The following is a 13,956-nucleotide window of genomic DNA, read 5'->3' on the forward strand; positions in this document are numbered from 1 at the left end:
ATATGCCTCTAGGCCGGCCGTAGTATCGGACTGGTGTGTGGTCGCCCGGCATAAATTTGTTTTATCCCCCCCCCCCCCCCCCCCCCCCCTCGCTCCTGACATGGATGTAAGCGTCGGACTTGGTACGCGTGTAGCCGAGCTGCTCGAGCGAGGCGTGGATGCGGTGGTCCCACACCTGTCCGGCCTGCTTGAGGCCGTAGAGCGCGCGGTCGAGCTTGAGCACCTTGCTGGCAAGCGAGGGGTCGTCAATGCCGTTGGGGATCCGCAGCTAGAGTTCCTCATTGAGTTCGCCGTGGAGGTACGCCTTGTCGACGTCGGCCTGGTGCACGAAGAGATTGCCGCGGGCTGCGAGGGCGAGCAGGGTGCAGATGGAGGTGAAATTTGCCATGGGGCCAAAGGTCTGGCGGAAGCTGACGCCGGGCCCCTGGAAGAACCCTTGCGGGACAAGGCGGACTTTGTGGCCCGTGACCTTGCTGTGCTGGTCCTTCTGCCGGGGTAGACAAACCGGCACCTGAGGAGCTTGGCGCCCGGCAGGGGTCAGTCGCGGTCGATGATGTGGTAGACGCCATACTCGTGTCGCAGCAATGTGAACTTGTTGTGCTCGCCCTGGCGCCAGGAATCGGCGTCGACGTCGCGCACCGCTTCAGCCTGGCTGCGGGGGTCCGACGTCGGGAGTGCGAATGCGTCGTCCGAGGCCGAGAGCGAGTTGCCGGCGGCGGCGGCGAGGGCAATGACATCCAACAAGAAGGGATCAGAGAGGAAGTCAAGCGGGTCCGGTGAGGACGGCGGGTCCTGCGCGGCAGGCGGCGGAGACGCGGGCGGCGTAGACGATACTAGCGCGCGAACGTGCACCGGCCTGCGCACGTCAACGTGACGGAAGCGAGTCGGGGCCGGTGTCGACGGCGCCGGGTCTGCGACCTGCAGTGCGGGCCGCGCATTGACGCGGAGGTTTGCTGACGTGAAGATGAGCGCTTCGCCGGCCGCTGTGGGGGCGGCAGCCGTCGGCGCGGAGTTAGCAGAAGGAAACTTGTGCTTGACAAACCTGGCGTATCGTAACCGGATGATGCGACCGCTTCTCGGCTCGAACAGCAGATACGCCGCCGTGTTGCCGTCGTACTCGACGAAGACGAGCGGGATCGCGCGGGCGTCAAGCTTGGCGCGACCGTGGGTGATGGTGTGCCATGCTCGGCAGCCCCAGACCCGGAGGTGGTCGACGCGGACTCGCTTGCCGCGCCAGATGGAGAGCGGTCCGCGTCTGTTGAGCGCAGCGTGCGGCGAGCGCTTCTTCGCGGGTGAAAGCGGCAAGTGCCTCTGCCCACAGGTCCTTTGGCGCTTGGAATTGCTGGAAGAAACTCAGTACGCCTTCGAAGATGGTACTGTTGACGCGTTCGGCGATGCCGTTCGTCTGCGGTGAGTACGGACATGTCGGTTTGAGGGTGATGCCGTGTTTGGCGGTGCAACGCTGGTGTACTTGCCCCCGTTGTCGCTTGTACTTGAGTTCTGCGCAAGTCTCAAAGCGCTGAAGCCGCGAGGACTTCTGCTGACAACTTGGTGGCAAGGGCAAACGTCCACAGCAGTTTCGAGTGGTCGTTGACAACGCTAACAACGTACCGGAGACCGGTCTTCGACGGGACGTTGATCGTGAGGACGTCCGTGTGCAAGAGCTCGAGGTGCGCTGACGTCTCGCGGTTTGACAATGGGAACGGGAGACGAGTGGAGCGAGCGGCGTCACATGCGTTGCAATGTGCGCTACAGCTCGATCCGTCTCCCTATGACACGCTGAGTCCCGTCACGTGGTCTGACTGGCTGAGGGAATCGATGGCGCGGGGCGAGACGTGGGCAAGTCGACGATGCCAGGTCGTCAGCTCGGTCGCAGACGAGGCGAGCAGAGCGGACGCCACGGGTGCGGGCTTGGCGAGGACGCCGTCGAGCGTGTAGGGACCCGACGCGGTGCGGGACCCGGTCGCGATGACCTTCTTGTTGCGCATCAGTTGTGCGGCTTTGCCGGCCTTGATGCCGTGATTTTCAAAGAGTTGCGACGCCTAGACGAGCGTGGCGGCGATCCCAGGAACAAGGAAAGCGCACTTGATGTTGATCCGCGTGCCGTTCTTGAGCTGCAGTAGAGCAAGCTGACGCCCGTTACCTTGATCGCGTCCTGCGCGTCGATGCCCCCACGGGCGTAGGCGAGCAGGCCACCAGCGCTAAGAAGAAGCTTGCGTCGCCGCACATGGTGTGCATGTCGCCGCTGTCGAGGGTCAGGAAGGAGGGAGCGCCGGGCGGGGCGGGGCGGACGGCGCTGAGCCAGCCTCCGACGCCGTCGTCGCTGCCGAGCACGTCGGCGAGGGACGCGAGGGAAGCGAGGCCGGCGGAAGGGGCAGCGGCGGGGGCAGGCTGCGGAGCCGCGCGCGCGAGGCGACCTTTGGGTTGCTGTAGGCAGCGCCGGCGCCAGTGGTTGCTCTGGCAGTTGAGGCAGGGGGACGGCGGGGGTTGCTTGAACGGCAGAGATGAGGAAGGGGCCGAGGGGGCAGCGGCGGCGAGAGCAAAAGACGACGCAGACAAGCTTGTGCAGAGGATCTCCTCCGCATGACTCTGAAAATGGTGTCGGTGCTCAGGAGCGAGGTGGGGCTAGACACGGCAATGGTTGTCTTGAGGCCACAGGAAATGCCCTGCCGGCCTACCGCGCGAAGACCACTGCACCATCAGCACCTGGAATGGGAGTGACCGACCGGACGGCGACCTTAAGGCTGCGCTGCCGGAGGCGCAGCAACACCAAGAATGCTGTTGAGAGCAAGAGGAAGCAGAAGCGCACAAAGAGGCAGAAGGCCCTCTCCACATTGAGTGGCTGAATCTAGTCCTGGACCTTTGACCAGCGCGCGTGCGCATTGTGCTTGCAATTCAAACCTAGTTGTGATAGAGGCAGACGCGCAGGAGACAATGATTGATGAAATAGCAGATTTGATGATTTATGCCCATCATCAATTGAGGCTTGCACCCACTTGCTGACAGCTGCAGACCATAGCAATGCGCTTGTCATGACACAATGGCCTAGCGTGGCAATCAGCATGTGCAGCTAAAGGCCCAGCACCAGGGCAGGCAAGCCGGGCGCAAGGGAACAATGATGCCGGCAGATGTCGCAAGCGCGGCAGCAGAGGGGGCACTTGCAAGCCGGCTCTAAAAGTTCAGTCTGTCTCCTTGCCTACTGCTTGCTGCTTCCAGGCACAGAGAGAGAAAAAAAAAACTGCAAGCTAGCAATATAGAGCTATCCGTTTGAAAAATACAACACAAGACAGAGCTGCTCCCAGACAGGGCAAGATGAGAAACGCAAGGGAGAAGAGGAGATTTGCCAGACAGGAGAGGGCAATACGAGGGGAATGGTTCTCAATCCTGAGGGGTGCTAGCATCAAAAGAGAGGGCAGAGCCGGACTCAAACCTGCAACCAACAGGTGAAGCTGCTGGATCATTCTCTTTCACAGAAAATGGTGCCCTGCCGGCTCAGGCAAGTATTGATAGCCTCCTTGCTGCAGAGGGCGCTTCCAGCAACAATTGCCTCTGCTTGAAACTTGCTCCTTCCTGCTGCAGTCAACACCAACGGCACAATGCTGACCTCTGGAATGTGCTATGCATGCAGAGGGCTTGGTCATTCACTCACATTGCTTGCTACTTCCTGTTGCCACAGCTCAATATTTGCAACACAGCCCAAAGCCAAGCACCTCTCACAGTCATATCTGCCAACCAGGTCTCAACTCAGCCAAGCTGGCCTAGACGCGTCAATCTGGGCTTCTTGCAGCTCAACTTGTGCTGGCTCACTGCTCAACTTGCTGTGACCCCAGATAACTTGTGTAGTACAGTTGAAAGTACAGCTTCATCCTGTTGCTGTTGTGTTTCAGTGTCAATGCCTTTGCCAAGCAGCCAGGTGCTTTCAGTTTGTCAAGTGATTCCCACTTTGCTCAGGTTTGTCAGCACCCTTTGCTTGCTGCAAGCAGCCTATTGACACTGCACTGCATCACCTCACTGTTTCTTGCACTGTGGTCTGCCTTGCTGCTGCTGCAGCTGTTTGCTCAAGACAGGACTGTTTGCGCCTCCTGTGGCAGTAATGTGCATGTTTTGCTGCCTTGCTCTTGTTCTACTGTGCAGAAATCAGATCTGACTGTCTCACAAGCAGGAAGGGCGGCGCAGCACACTGCAGGCCTACGTGGACACAGTTTAGTGGGGTCAAGTCAGGACATCCCATGCAAGGCCGGCCTCCAAGGCTTGTACAGGTGTTTGACATTGCAGACTAGGCAGTGAGCAAATGACAAGCTGCATTTCTTGGACAAGCTGCTGGACAAGGCTGTTGTTGCAGTATCACAGCAGGACTTGTATGCATGGCAGGCTGCGCAGCTTTTGAGGCACTTGTGCACCTGACCATGCATTCAAAGCAACAGAAGCAAGTGCGCCAGGCGCAGATTGAGAGGCAGACAGGCAGGTGGACAGGCAGGCAGCAAGCCTCAAAGAGCCACAGCCAAGGCTCGCATCCACCTGCTTGCGGCGTTGGCAGAGCAGCACGTGCTGCAGAGTGTCAATGCCATGGAATAAGACCCAAACAACAAAGAGATAGCACAGTTGGGCACAGCAGAGTTGTGAAATATACTGCGCAGATGCCCAGGTTTGCCCTGACGAGCAACAATCTCCAAAGGAGGTGCACTGAGAGGGAGACAGGCGGCGTGGGATGAGGCAACAGACAAGAGAGCAAGCAGAGGGGCCTGAGCAAGTAAGTGTGTTCACAGGCAGCAAGAGAAGTGCAAAGGGAAGCTTCTACTTGTTTCAGGCAGATGGACCGGCAGCCTGAAATTTTAGGGAGAGGTGGTGGGCGTTGCCCAATTACAATCGATTACAAGCTGGGTGCTGTGGCTGCTATGCCCACAGAACACATCTGGAGGCATCAAAAAACACAAAATCAAGGTCAAAGCTGGCTGCGTGAACAGACACGGCTAAACTGGGGTGGCACACAGGTTGGCGGCACAGTGTGGCGCAGGTGTGAGCAGACGCGCTGCTTGACTTGGCACAGGACAGAGAAGCAGTGTTGTATGCAAGGACAAGTTGCTAACAGGGAAGGGAACGGCAAGACCACAGGAAGAGGTCAGCGGGAGGCTCGGGTGAACTGGCAGCAATGCAACCGGGGCAGACAGCTGTCACAACATTTCACATCTTTGCCACCGCTTCCCTGCGCTCCCTGAGCCAGCCTTGCGGCACCCACAGATGTTGAGGGTGCCATTCGCCAGCATCGAGCACCCGCTGCTCCCCCCCTTTGCCCTCGCCAGCCTGCCCAACTGTCTGCACCACCGGATATCACTCTTCTTTGCTGAAATTGAAGTAAGTGTTGGAGCAATCAGCGGCTGGCCCAAAGCGGCTGAGCGGATTGTGGTCATGTCCGAGCACATTGAGGCTACACATCTTGAGCTATCCGCCCACTCGTTGGGTAAGCGGCGTGGAGCCTGCAGATGGCTGACCTGGCGCAGACGTGAGAACACAGAGGAGCCCACGGCACAGGCACAGCAGCTAGAGGCCAACAATTGCTGCTACGCAAGCCAATGAATGTTGTGGTTGAGAGCGGCGGGAACGGCCTGACACAAAAAAGTTTGGCCCTCTCAGAGACTTTCTTGCTTACAGGCAGATCTTCCTTCTGTCACCTCATGACATGACCGGCAAAGGGGTTTGGGTTTTCCCATAGGCAGATCTTTCTTTTAGGTCTCTTTCTCATATGCAGACTCTGCTATACATGAGCGCCGCTGACATTCAAAACCGCAATCTTGCTCCTCATCCATTGCCAGTACTTGAGACACATGCTGCGCGTCAACCTCAAAGCTCAAGACACACCGGGCATGTTCCGCTTCAATGCGAGCAACACTGAAGGCCACCGGAACTCGCCAACCCTGGTCCTTGCTCCTGAGCAGCTTGCGCATCTCTGTGGTGCGCTTCCTTTATTACTTTGCTCACCTCTGCAGTGCTGACTGCTTGCACGGATAGAGTGAGGCATTTTGCTTGAGGTCCCACCTGAAGATGCGCTGCCGGGTTATCTGCCTGCGCTGAGCAAGTCAAGCTTGAATTGCCGGTTTATGCACAAGGCCCTGAGATTCAGTGGCAAAGAATCATACGAGGAACGCCTCGAAGCGGCGCGAAACCGTCTCGGTGATGTCGAGGGCGAGGAGGCATGGTGGTATTGCTCGGATTTGCTCGGATTACCGTGTCACAGAGTGATCACATGATTGAGTTAGTCCTTCTCCAGCCTCCACAGATGCAATGCCCTGTTACGACAGCCGGCCAGCAGCAGTGCACGGTGGAAGGTGCTGTATGAATAACAAACAGGGCACAAGAAGCCGCTCTCACACGTTGCGAGAAGAGCAAGCAGAGTCAGTTGATACAACAACAACAAGCTGGCGTGTTCTGCAGAAGAGTCCTCGTGTGGCGTCAACCTGGGCAAAAGAACATGGTGAGCTGAAGGACTGTGACGCGGACCATGCGACGCGCACCTCTTGACCCGTCCACTTCAGCGCAACACGACACCCTGTCCCCTCACCGCCAGGTAGGCCTGAATGACAGCCGGCTGGAAGGTGCGGAGGATGTCGTACACCTCTGGGTTGTGGTAACGCAGGGTCGACTTTGGGTCGGTGTATTTCGCCTGCAGGCGAGAGGGGGGCATGCGGGAGCCAGGTCAGCTTGTTGCGCGCAGATGCTCGAGGAAGCGTTGTTGAATGACCGCCAGCATGCTTGACAGGGCGTTGCGCTGAGCGAGAGGGACGCGACGAGTTCCGCAAGACGCGCGCGGAACGGCACCTCCTTTCCAACACGGTACTTGCCCATCTGCGAGCAATCCACAGGGTGAAGAGAGCGCACCTCGAGTCCAGTGATGTCGCAGTAGCGCTTCTGCGGCATGAGCGAGGGCGGCGCTTCGACGGACGAGTCTAAGCGAGCGCAGTGCGTCGAAGCGGTCAGCACTGGAAGATTGATGTGAAGCCGACAGCCGTCGAGCTCGGGGAGCGCGCACGCACAGCTGATGACCTGCTGGAAGGCCTCCTGGAGCCTGCGCTCGGTCTCGGGGTCGTTGGGGACGGGCGCAGGCTGCTGCTCGACGGCGGCGCCGTCGATTTGCATGGGGTCGGCGGCGGGGGGCTCGCCGCGCTCCTCGCGGATGGCGGCGAGGACCTGCTGCTTGCGCTGCTCGAGGAGGCGGTCTGCGCGCTCGCGCTCGAGGGCGAGGATCTGCTTGAGCGACTTGTTGCGCTTTCCGGGTGCGCCCTGGCGGTTGTAGTAGGGGTTCTTGAACGGGCGAGGGACGTCGGCGTACGAGCACTCTTCGGCTGTGAGCTGCGTGGGAGGCGTGCACAGTCAGTCTGGGCGCGGCTCGCGTGCACGGGAATGGGCGAGGACTGACGGTCGGGGCAGGAGACGAGGTTGCGCGGTCGGCGGGAGGTGCGGGCGGGGTGGGTGCCCTGCGTGCGTGGTGTGGGTGAGTGTGGGCCCGCTCTGTCTGGCTCCTGTCCCACTCACATCGCGAGTGCTCGAGGGTGCAGGCCAGGGTTCCTCCTCCGCGTCTCGTTCGCTCTCGCCATGGCGTCGCTCGATCCGCTCCCGGCCGAGCTCGACGCGGTCGCAGCAGCCGCGCACGCCGCGCACCGCCTCGACCTCGCCAACGTCGACGCCATCCTCGCCCGCCTCGAGCGCGCCCGCGCCCACCTCGTCGCCCCCGCCCCACCTCGTCCCGACCTCGCCCTCCCCGCCCCGAGCCCTGCAGACGAGCTTCTCCCGCTCAGCTCGTTCGTAAAGACCGCCAATGCCAAGAGCGCACAGGCGCACAAGGACTGGGGCACCGCCGTCTCAAAACTCGCAAAGACCGTCGACAAGGCCCGTCCTTCTCTCTCGTTCCTCGCCCTGCACGGCGAACCAGCGTGGCTGACGTGCCTGCACTGCACCCGCAGAAGTTCTCCGGTCCGCCACCACCGCTCTTTCCCGCCCCGCCTGCACCGCCCCCACCTTCGACGCTCCACCCGGCCCTCCTCGCCCTCTCGCCCGCTGGAGCTCCTCCAGCGCCTCCCGCCCCGACCGGCTCCGTCTCCGTAGACACTCCCTTCAGCCGGCCCGACGCGGTCGCCGCGCTCAACGAGACCATCGCGATCCACCTCGCGCGCCTCGGCGCCTTTTCCGCCCTCGACACGTTCCTCGCCGAGTCGGGCACGCCGACCCCGCCGGCGCTCTCGCCCGACCTCCTCGAGTCCCTCCGCACCCTCCACGCCGTACTCGCCGACTTGCGCGAGGGCGTCTGCACCGACGCGCTCGACTGGGTCGCGGACCATCCGGACGCGGATCCCGATGGCGACCTCGAGTTTGCGCTGCGCAAGGAGGAGTTCATCCGCCTCGTGCTCGCTTCGGGCGAGGGCGAGGGCGCGGCGGGCGCCAACGCGATGGAGACGGAACCGCTGCTCGGGGCGGCCGCGGCGCCCGGCACGTCGGCAGCTGCAACACCCCTCCGGCGGCGCAAGTCGTCCCTCTTGCGCTCGACCGACGGCACCGGCGGCGCGCCTGCGCACCCTCCGCCCGATCCGCATGCGCAAGCCGCGCTCGCGTACGGCGGAGCGCACTTCCGCGCCCTCCTGACGCCCGCAAGGTCCGCAACCATCTGCGCGCTCCTCACTTCGCCGCTGTACCTGCCTCTGCCGCGACTGCTCGCCTCGCCATACGGCGCGCTCTTTGCGCAGCATGTCGGCTCGGGCGGCGCAGGGGCGGGGGGAGCAGCGGTCGATGCGCTCTGTGCCGCCTTCTCGGCGGCGTACCTCTCGGCGCTCGAGCTGCCGCGGGACAGCCCGCTCAGCGTCGTGACGGATGTCGGCGGCGGCGGCGCATTGGCCAAGATCATGAAGGTTCGCGCCGTCATGAAGGACAAGAAGACGGAGTGGACCGCGGTCGGCGAGCTGCCAGTGCGTCGCTCGCTCCGAAATCGCCTACTCGTTGGCGCAGTGCCTCGCAAGCTGTGAGGGCGAGTCATGTCTAGCGGTGCAGTGCTGACGTGATCACTCGCTTGCTCGCAGGTCGAGATCCCGCTGCCCCTTCCGTACCGATATCACTCAATTTTCGCCTGCCCCGTCTCCAAGGAGCAGTCGACGTCGCAGAACCCGCCCATGCTCTTGCCGTGCGGACACGTCATCGCCCGCGAGAGTCTGCAGCGCCTCGCGAGGGGAACTCCGTGAGTGGCGACACCACCCGACGATTCGCGTTGCGAACGGCCGTCGTTGCGGCCAGTGCATCGTGTTCGCTGTCATGGGGCAGTACTCACACTACGTCACTCTCCGCAGGACCCTCAAGTGCCCCTACTGCCCTGTCGTGTCGCACTTCAGCGCCTGCGTTCGCGTGTATTTCTGAGCAGCCATTCCCTCTCCTGTCTCTCTCGCTGTAGCTCGCACACTCCTGTTGTCCTCGCAAATCTTTTCAACCAGCTCGCGGGTGTCTTCGGGCGAGCCGAATTTAGTGGAGTGACTCCGCGAGGTTCGGCAAGCAAGGTCCATGCCTTCTTGCGTCGAACCATCCTCACCGCCGCCATCCCCAACCCGCTGTATGCTCGTACGAGCTGTTTCACGAGCTACTGCGAACCCCAGGCCGCTTGCACACGCACTTAGAAGCCTTGCTCGCTCGTCGCCTCCTCGTTCCCTTCCTCATCTCTCGCGCACCTTCATTGCTCCACCACCCCGCAAGATGGCCGAGCACCAGCTCTTCGCAACCACTAACTTCAGCAAGAGCGGTGCGTGCCCATCCGCACAGCCTTGCGTGCTGCGCGCGAGCTGACAGCCATCACCCCCACATGTCAGGTTCTTCGGGCCTGTACGACCGCGCACGCCCGAACTACCCAGCCGAGGCGCATGCGCAGATTCTTTCGCTCCTCGCGCCCAACTCGAAGAGCCGCGTCGTCGAGCTCGGGGCCGGCACCGGCCTCTTCACCCGCGGATTCGTCGCCGCCGCGCAGAGCGCCGAGCACAGCGGCCGAGTCGGGAGCGTGCTGGCCGTCGAGCCGAGCGAGGGGATGCGCGAGGGCTTTGAGAACAAGCTCAAGGACGTCGAGCAGGGCGGAATCGACGTCAAGATTGTCGACGGGACGTTCGAGCGCATCCCGGTCGAGGATGCGAGTGCAGACCTCGTGCGTTCATCTATCCTTGCTGACTTGCTGGACTCTTCGACTGACATCGCGCTCTCACACAGGTCGTCATCGCGCAGGCGAGTCTCGCCGATGAGTGCGCTGATATAGACACTCGGCTGACCTGCTTCCGCGTGCCCACAGGCCTTCCACTGGACCGGCCACAACCCGCTCCCCGCCGCAAAGGAGGTTGCGCGCGTGTTAAAGCCCGGCGGTGCCTGGGCGCTGATCTGGAACCTCGAGGACCGCAATGTCCAGTGGGTCGCGCAGCTGCGCGACCACTTTGAGCAGTTCGAGGCCGACACGCCGCAGTACCGCCACGGATACTGGAAGGTGCTGTACCAGGAGGCCGAGTACGACCAGCTCTTCACTGCGCCGGAGCACACCGCCTTCCGCCGTTCGCTGCCGACAAACGAAGACCTCGTTGTCGACCGCGTCTTCAGCAAGTCGTACATCACGGCCCTCAGCGACGAGCAGCGCAAGGAGCTCGAGATTAAGCTGCGCGACACGGTCCGGCGCGGCGACGGCAAAGAGTGGATCGATGAGAAGGAGGGCGTCTTCGCGTACCCTTACGAGACGGACCTCTTCATCGCGCGGCGCAAGGATTAGACATAACAGTAGAACCTCAAAGAGGAAGAAGATACTATTGCGGTTGCTTGCATGCATGCGGACCATCTACACGATCTATGGGTGACAACAAGGGAAGAGAGGCACGGGGAAAGAGAGCTGACAGGTGAAGCGAGTGGATCTACCGAAGCTCTTTGACAAGGTCCTTCAGACGCTCGTACTCGGGCTCGTCGGCAAAGGCGTCCTTGGTGCGGCCGAGGAACGTGCGGACCAAACTGCGCGCCTGAAACTTCCAGTCCTTCGCGACGAGCCCGCTGCCGTCCTTGGCCTCCTTCTCGCCGAGGTTCTCGAGCATGGTGACAACCGTCTCGACGCGCTCGACGGCCTCGACGAACGCGGCGCGGTCGTGTTCGATCGCCTCGTTGCCGACCACGGCGGCCCGGTACGCCTTGAGGTGGGCATCGAGCGCGAGCGCGTAGTCGCCCTGCCACAGCGCGAGGCGGGCCTGGGCGAGGAAGACGCGCGGCGAGTTGGAGACGTGCGGGAGGATCGAGTTGGAGATGAGGTGCTCGACGGGGCGGTACAGCCCGCGCCCGACGTTCGGGTTGACCGTCGCGTTGGCGTCGCCCGAGTCTTCGCCGTCGTGCCCGCGCGTGACGGCGTCGACGAGCTTCTCGAGCACCTCGAGGTCGACGGCGTTCTCGCCGTCGTGGTTGACGCGCATGCCGACCATGCGGGCGAGGGCGCGGCACGCCTCGCTCAGCTCGCCGACGTCCATGGCGACGACCATGTAGTTGTACCACAGGCGCCACGAGTCGAACGAGTGCTTGATGGCCTGGCGCAGGCACTGGAACGCGGCGCGCTTGCGCGAGAACGGCAGCTTGACCTGCGGCGCGGCCTCCTCGTCCTCTGCGTCGGCAGCGACAGCGATGCGCGTCCCCGTCGAGTCGATGCCCTCGTCAATCTCGTCGAGGTCCTCGTCGAACGCGCCCGTGCCCTTGTCGCCCTCGAGCTCGCCACGGCGGAGGTGGCACGACGCGAGGTTGCTCCAGCTCTCTGCGTCCTCGTTCTCGAGCCCGACGCAGCGGCCGAACGCCTCCTGCGCGCCGGCCCAGTCCTCGAGGCGCATCTCGCAGCACCCGAGCATGAACCACGTGCGCGGGAAGAGCGGGTTAATGGCGAGCGCGAGGCGGAGCGCGTCGCGCGCCTTTGCCCACTCGTTCTGCGAAAAGTAGACGGCGCCGAGCGAGCGCTGGGCGCGCGACGACGAGTGACCCGAGACGTCCCACGCGCGCTCGTAGTGCTCGGGCTTGCGCTCGAGCTCGCCGAGCGTGCACCACAGCTTGGCCTCGCGCTTCTCGCCGCCCTTGAACGTGCGCGCGCCGGCGCCCTTGCGCGCGTTCATGACGACGTCAGACTCGGCCTTTTGCCCCTCGAGGAGCTCGCGGATGATGTCGACGCCACGGTCGGGGCGCTCGAGCGTCATCCAGCAGCGCGCGACCTCCTCCCACAGCTCGAGGCGCGTAAAGATCTCGAGCGCCGACTTGACAATGCCGAGCGACATGTAGCGCACGGCGAGCTCGCGCTCCATCTCCCACGCGGGCGGGAGCGCGAGCGCGTGGAACTGGGCGAGGCGGTCGCGCGCGGCGGCCATGTCCTCGGCCTTTACGGCCGACGAGATGGCCGAGATCTCGGTCGGCGAGCCGTCCTTGAGCTGGTCGACGAGGGCCTGCATCTGGAGCACGCCGCGCTCGACGGTGCGCGAGCGGCCGGCCTCGCCGCGGCAGCGGAGGAGGAGCGCCATCGAGTGGACGGACCAGTTCTGCGGGTCGTCGAGCACGCGCGCGACAAAGGCCGAGATCTGCGACGTCGAGAGGACGTCGGCCGAGAGGTGCATGAGCGAGGTCGGGGCGGGGAGGGTCGCGAGCGAGAGCGAGAGGAGGACCGCCTGCGAGAAGGGCGAGATGTGCGGCTGGTCGGCCGGGTCTAGCGACGAGAGGTCCGTCCCGACCGGCTTGGCGTCGCCCTGGTTCTCCTGCGCAGTGAACGCCGTCTTCTCGAGCAGCGTGTCGTCGTTGAGTGCGAGCACCTCGGGGATCTTGGCCGCCGCCTCGTCAACGCCGTCGTCCTTCTCAGCGTCTGCTGCAGCCTTGCGCGCGTCCGAGGTCCCGTCGCGCGCGAGGACGACGAGCTGCGTCTTCTCGTCGACCTGCCACTTGGTCTTCTTGCCCATGCGGCCGGTCAAGTCCCACTCGAGCTGGGCCTCGCTCGCGGCGCTCTGTGCGAGGACGGTCGCCTCCTTCTGGGCGGTCGAGTGCGGGCTCGCGCGGCTGAGGAGGCTCGCGAGGAGCGAGAGCGAGAGCGAGACGCTCGCGCGGTCGCTCGAGTGGGGCGCGAGGCGCACGCGCACGGCGGCGGCGTCGGCGGGGACAAAGGCCGGGAGCGGGACGGGCTCGTCGAGGACCTTGAGCCACATGATGCCGGCGCGGAGGCGCCAGATCGCGAGCGACTCGAGGTGCGTGGCCCAGTGAAGGCCGTATGGACGGGTGGGGAGGGCATTGGCGGGCGAGGCAGAGGCGGAAGAGGACGAGGGAGTCGGGTCAAAGGGCGAGGGGACGAGGCCGAGGAGCTGGAGGGCGAGGGCGAGAAAGGCGGTGCTCTTGCTCAGGTGGTACACGGGTTCGCCTGCGAGTGCGAGCTGGTCGATTGCGGCGTCGTTGAGCTCGCCGTCGTCGACGGCAGCGGCGGCGCGGTCTTCGGGGGCGAAGAGGTCGGCGGGCGCGAGGGCGAGGCTGGGCCCGGTCCAGTTGACCTGGGCGTACGCGTGCAGTGCGGCCACGGCGAGTGCAAGCACGTCCTCCTGCGCGCGTGCGTCGCCGTCGAGGCCGGCGGGGAGGCGCACTCCGAGCTGCACCCGCGCGCCGTCGTCGCGGGCGAGGCGGAAGACGGAGCGCGCGAGGTCGCTCGTGAGGACGGGCCCGGACTCCGCGGCACACGCTGCGCGCACGAGCGGCGAGGCGGCGTCGGGCGGAGCGACGAGGTGCAGGAGCGCACTCTCGGCCGCAGAGAGGACAGACGCCATCCTGCGGGGCGTGAGCGAGTGTGAGCACAGTCGAGTGAGCCACTGCACGTGCACTCACCCGAGTCAAGGCTCTCCAGCGAATGCGAGGCGAGCGAGAGCGGACAGGGCGAGTCGCTCCTCTCCGAACTTTGTGAAGCTGACTGACCCG

At 63.6% G+C, this 13,956-nt stretch overlaps 6 protein-coding genes across 6 annotated transcripts; 2 read left to right on the plus strand and 4 right to left on the minus strand.

Moving 5' to 3' along the window:
- Window positions 1-100: 100 nt before the first annotated feature.
- Window positions 101-388, minus strand: JCM10292_005025 (uncharacterized protein; the record flags this gene model as incomplete). Its single annotated transcript, XM_076652630.1, has 2 exons — window positions 101-227; window positions 303-388. Coding segments are annotated over 2 exons (213 nt in total), but the record flags the coding sequence as incomplete, so codon positions are not given.
- Window positions 389-537: 149 nt separating this feature from the next.
- Window positions 538-1,988, minus strand: JCM10292_005026 (GAG-pre-integrase domain-containing protein; the record flags this gene model as incomplete). The annotated part of the gene is made up of 3 exons (XM_076652631.1): window positions 538-1,255; window positions 1,320-1,405; window positions 1,779-1,988. 3 exons carry the CDS (start codon window positions 1,986-1,988, stop codon window positions 538-540), a joined length of 1,014 nt encoding a protein of 337 aa, XP_076501795.1.
- Window positions 1,989-6,526: 4,538 nt separating this feature from the next.
- Window positions 6,527-7,131, minus strand: IES6 (Ies6p; the record flags this gene model as incomplete). Its single annotated transcript, XM_076652632.1, has 3 exons — window positions 6,527-6,658; window positions 6,874-6,941; window positions 7,029-7,131. The coding sequence occupies 3 exons, from the start codon at window positions 7,129-7,131 to the stop codon at window positions 6,527-6,529; spliced, it is 303 nt and encodes a 100-aa protein (XP_076501796.1).
- A 456-nt stretch (window positions 7,132-7,587) lies between these two features.
- On the plus strand, window positions 7,588-9,393 carry RMD5 (ubiquitin-protein ligase RMD5; the record flags this gene model as incomplete). The annotated part of the gene is made up of 4 exons (XM_076652633.1): window positions 7,588-7,881; window positions 7,956-8,951; window positions 9,063-9,217; window positions 9,327-9,393. 4 exons carry the CDS (start codon window positions 7,588-7,590, stop codon window positions 9,391-9,393), a joined length of 1,512 nt encoding a protein of 503 aa, XP_076501797.1.
- A 330-nt stretch (window positions 9,394-9,723) lies between these two features.
- Window positions 9,724-10,768, plus strand: JCM10292_005029 (class I SAM-dependent methyltransferase; the record flags this gene model as incomplete). Its single annotated transcript, XM_076652634.1, has 3 exons — window positions 9,724-9,769; window positions 9,837-10,162; window positions 10,304-10,768. 3 exons carry the CDS (start codon window positions 9,724-9,726, stop codon window positions 10,766-10,768), a joined length of 837 nt encoding a protein of 278 aa, XP_076501798.1.
- Window positions 10,769-10,907: 139 nt separating this feature from the next.
- On the minus strand, window positions 10,908-13,808 carry EMW1 (tetratricopeptide repeat-containing protein EMW1; the record flags this gene model as incomplete). Its single annotated transcript, XM_076652635.1, has 1 exon — window positions 10,908-13,808. One exon carries the CDS (start codon window positions 13,806-13,808, stop codon window positions 10,908-10,910), a length of 2,901 nt encoding a protein of 966 aa, XP_076501799.1.
- Between the last annotated feature and the right edge of the window lie 148 nt (window positions 13,809-13,956).

This window comes from Rhodotorula paludigena (genome assembly GCF_050403205.1).
Source record: "Rhodotorula paludigena JCM10292 DNA, Rt_paludigena_JCM10292v1_ctg84, whole genome shotgun sequence".
Lineage (NCBI taxonomy): Eukaryota > Fungi > Basidiomycota > Microbotryomycetes > Sporidiobolales > Sporidiobolaceae > Rhodotorula > Rhodotorula paludigena.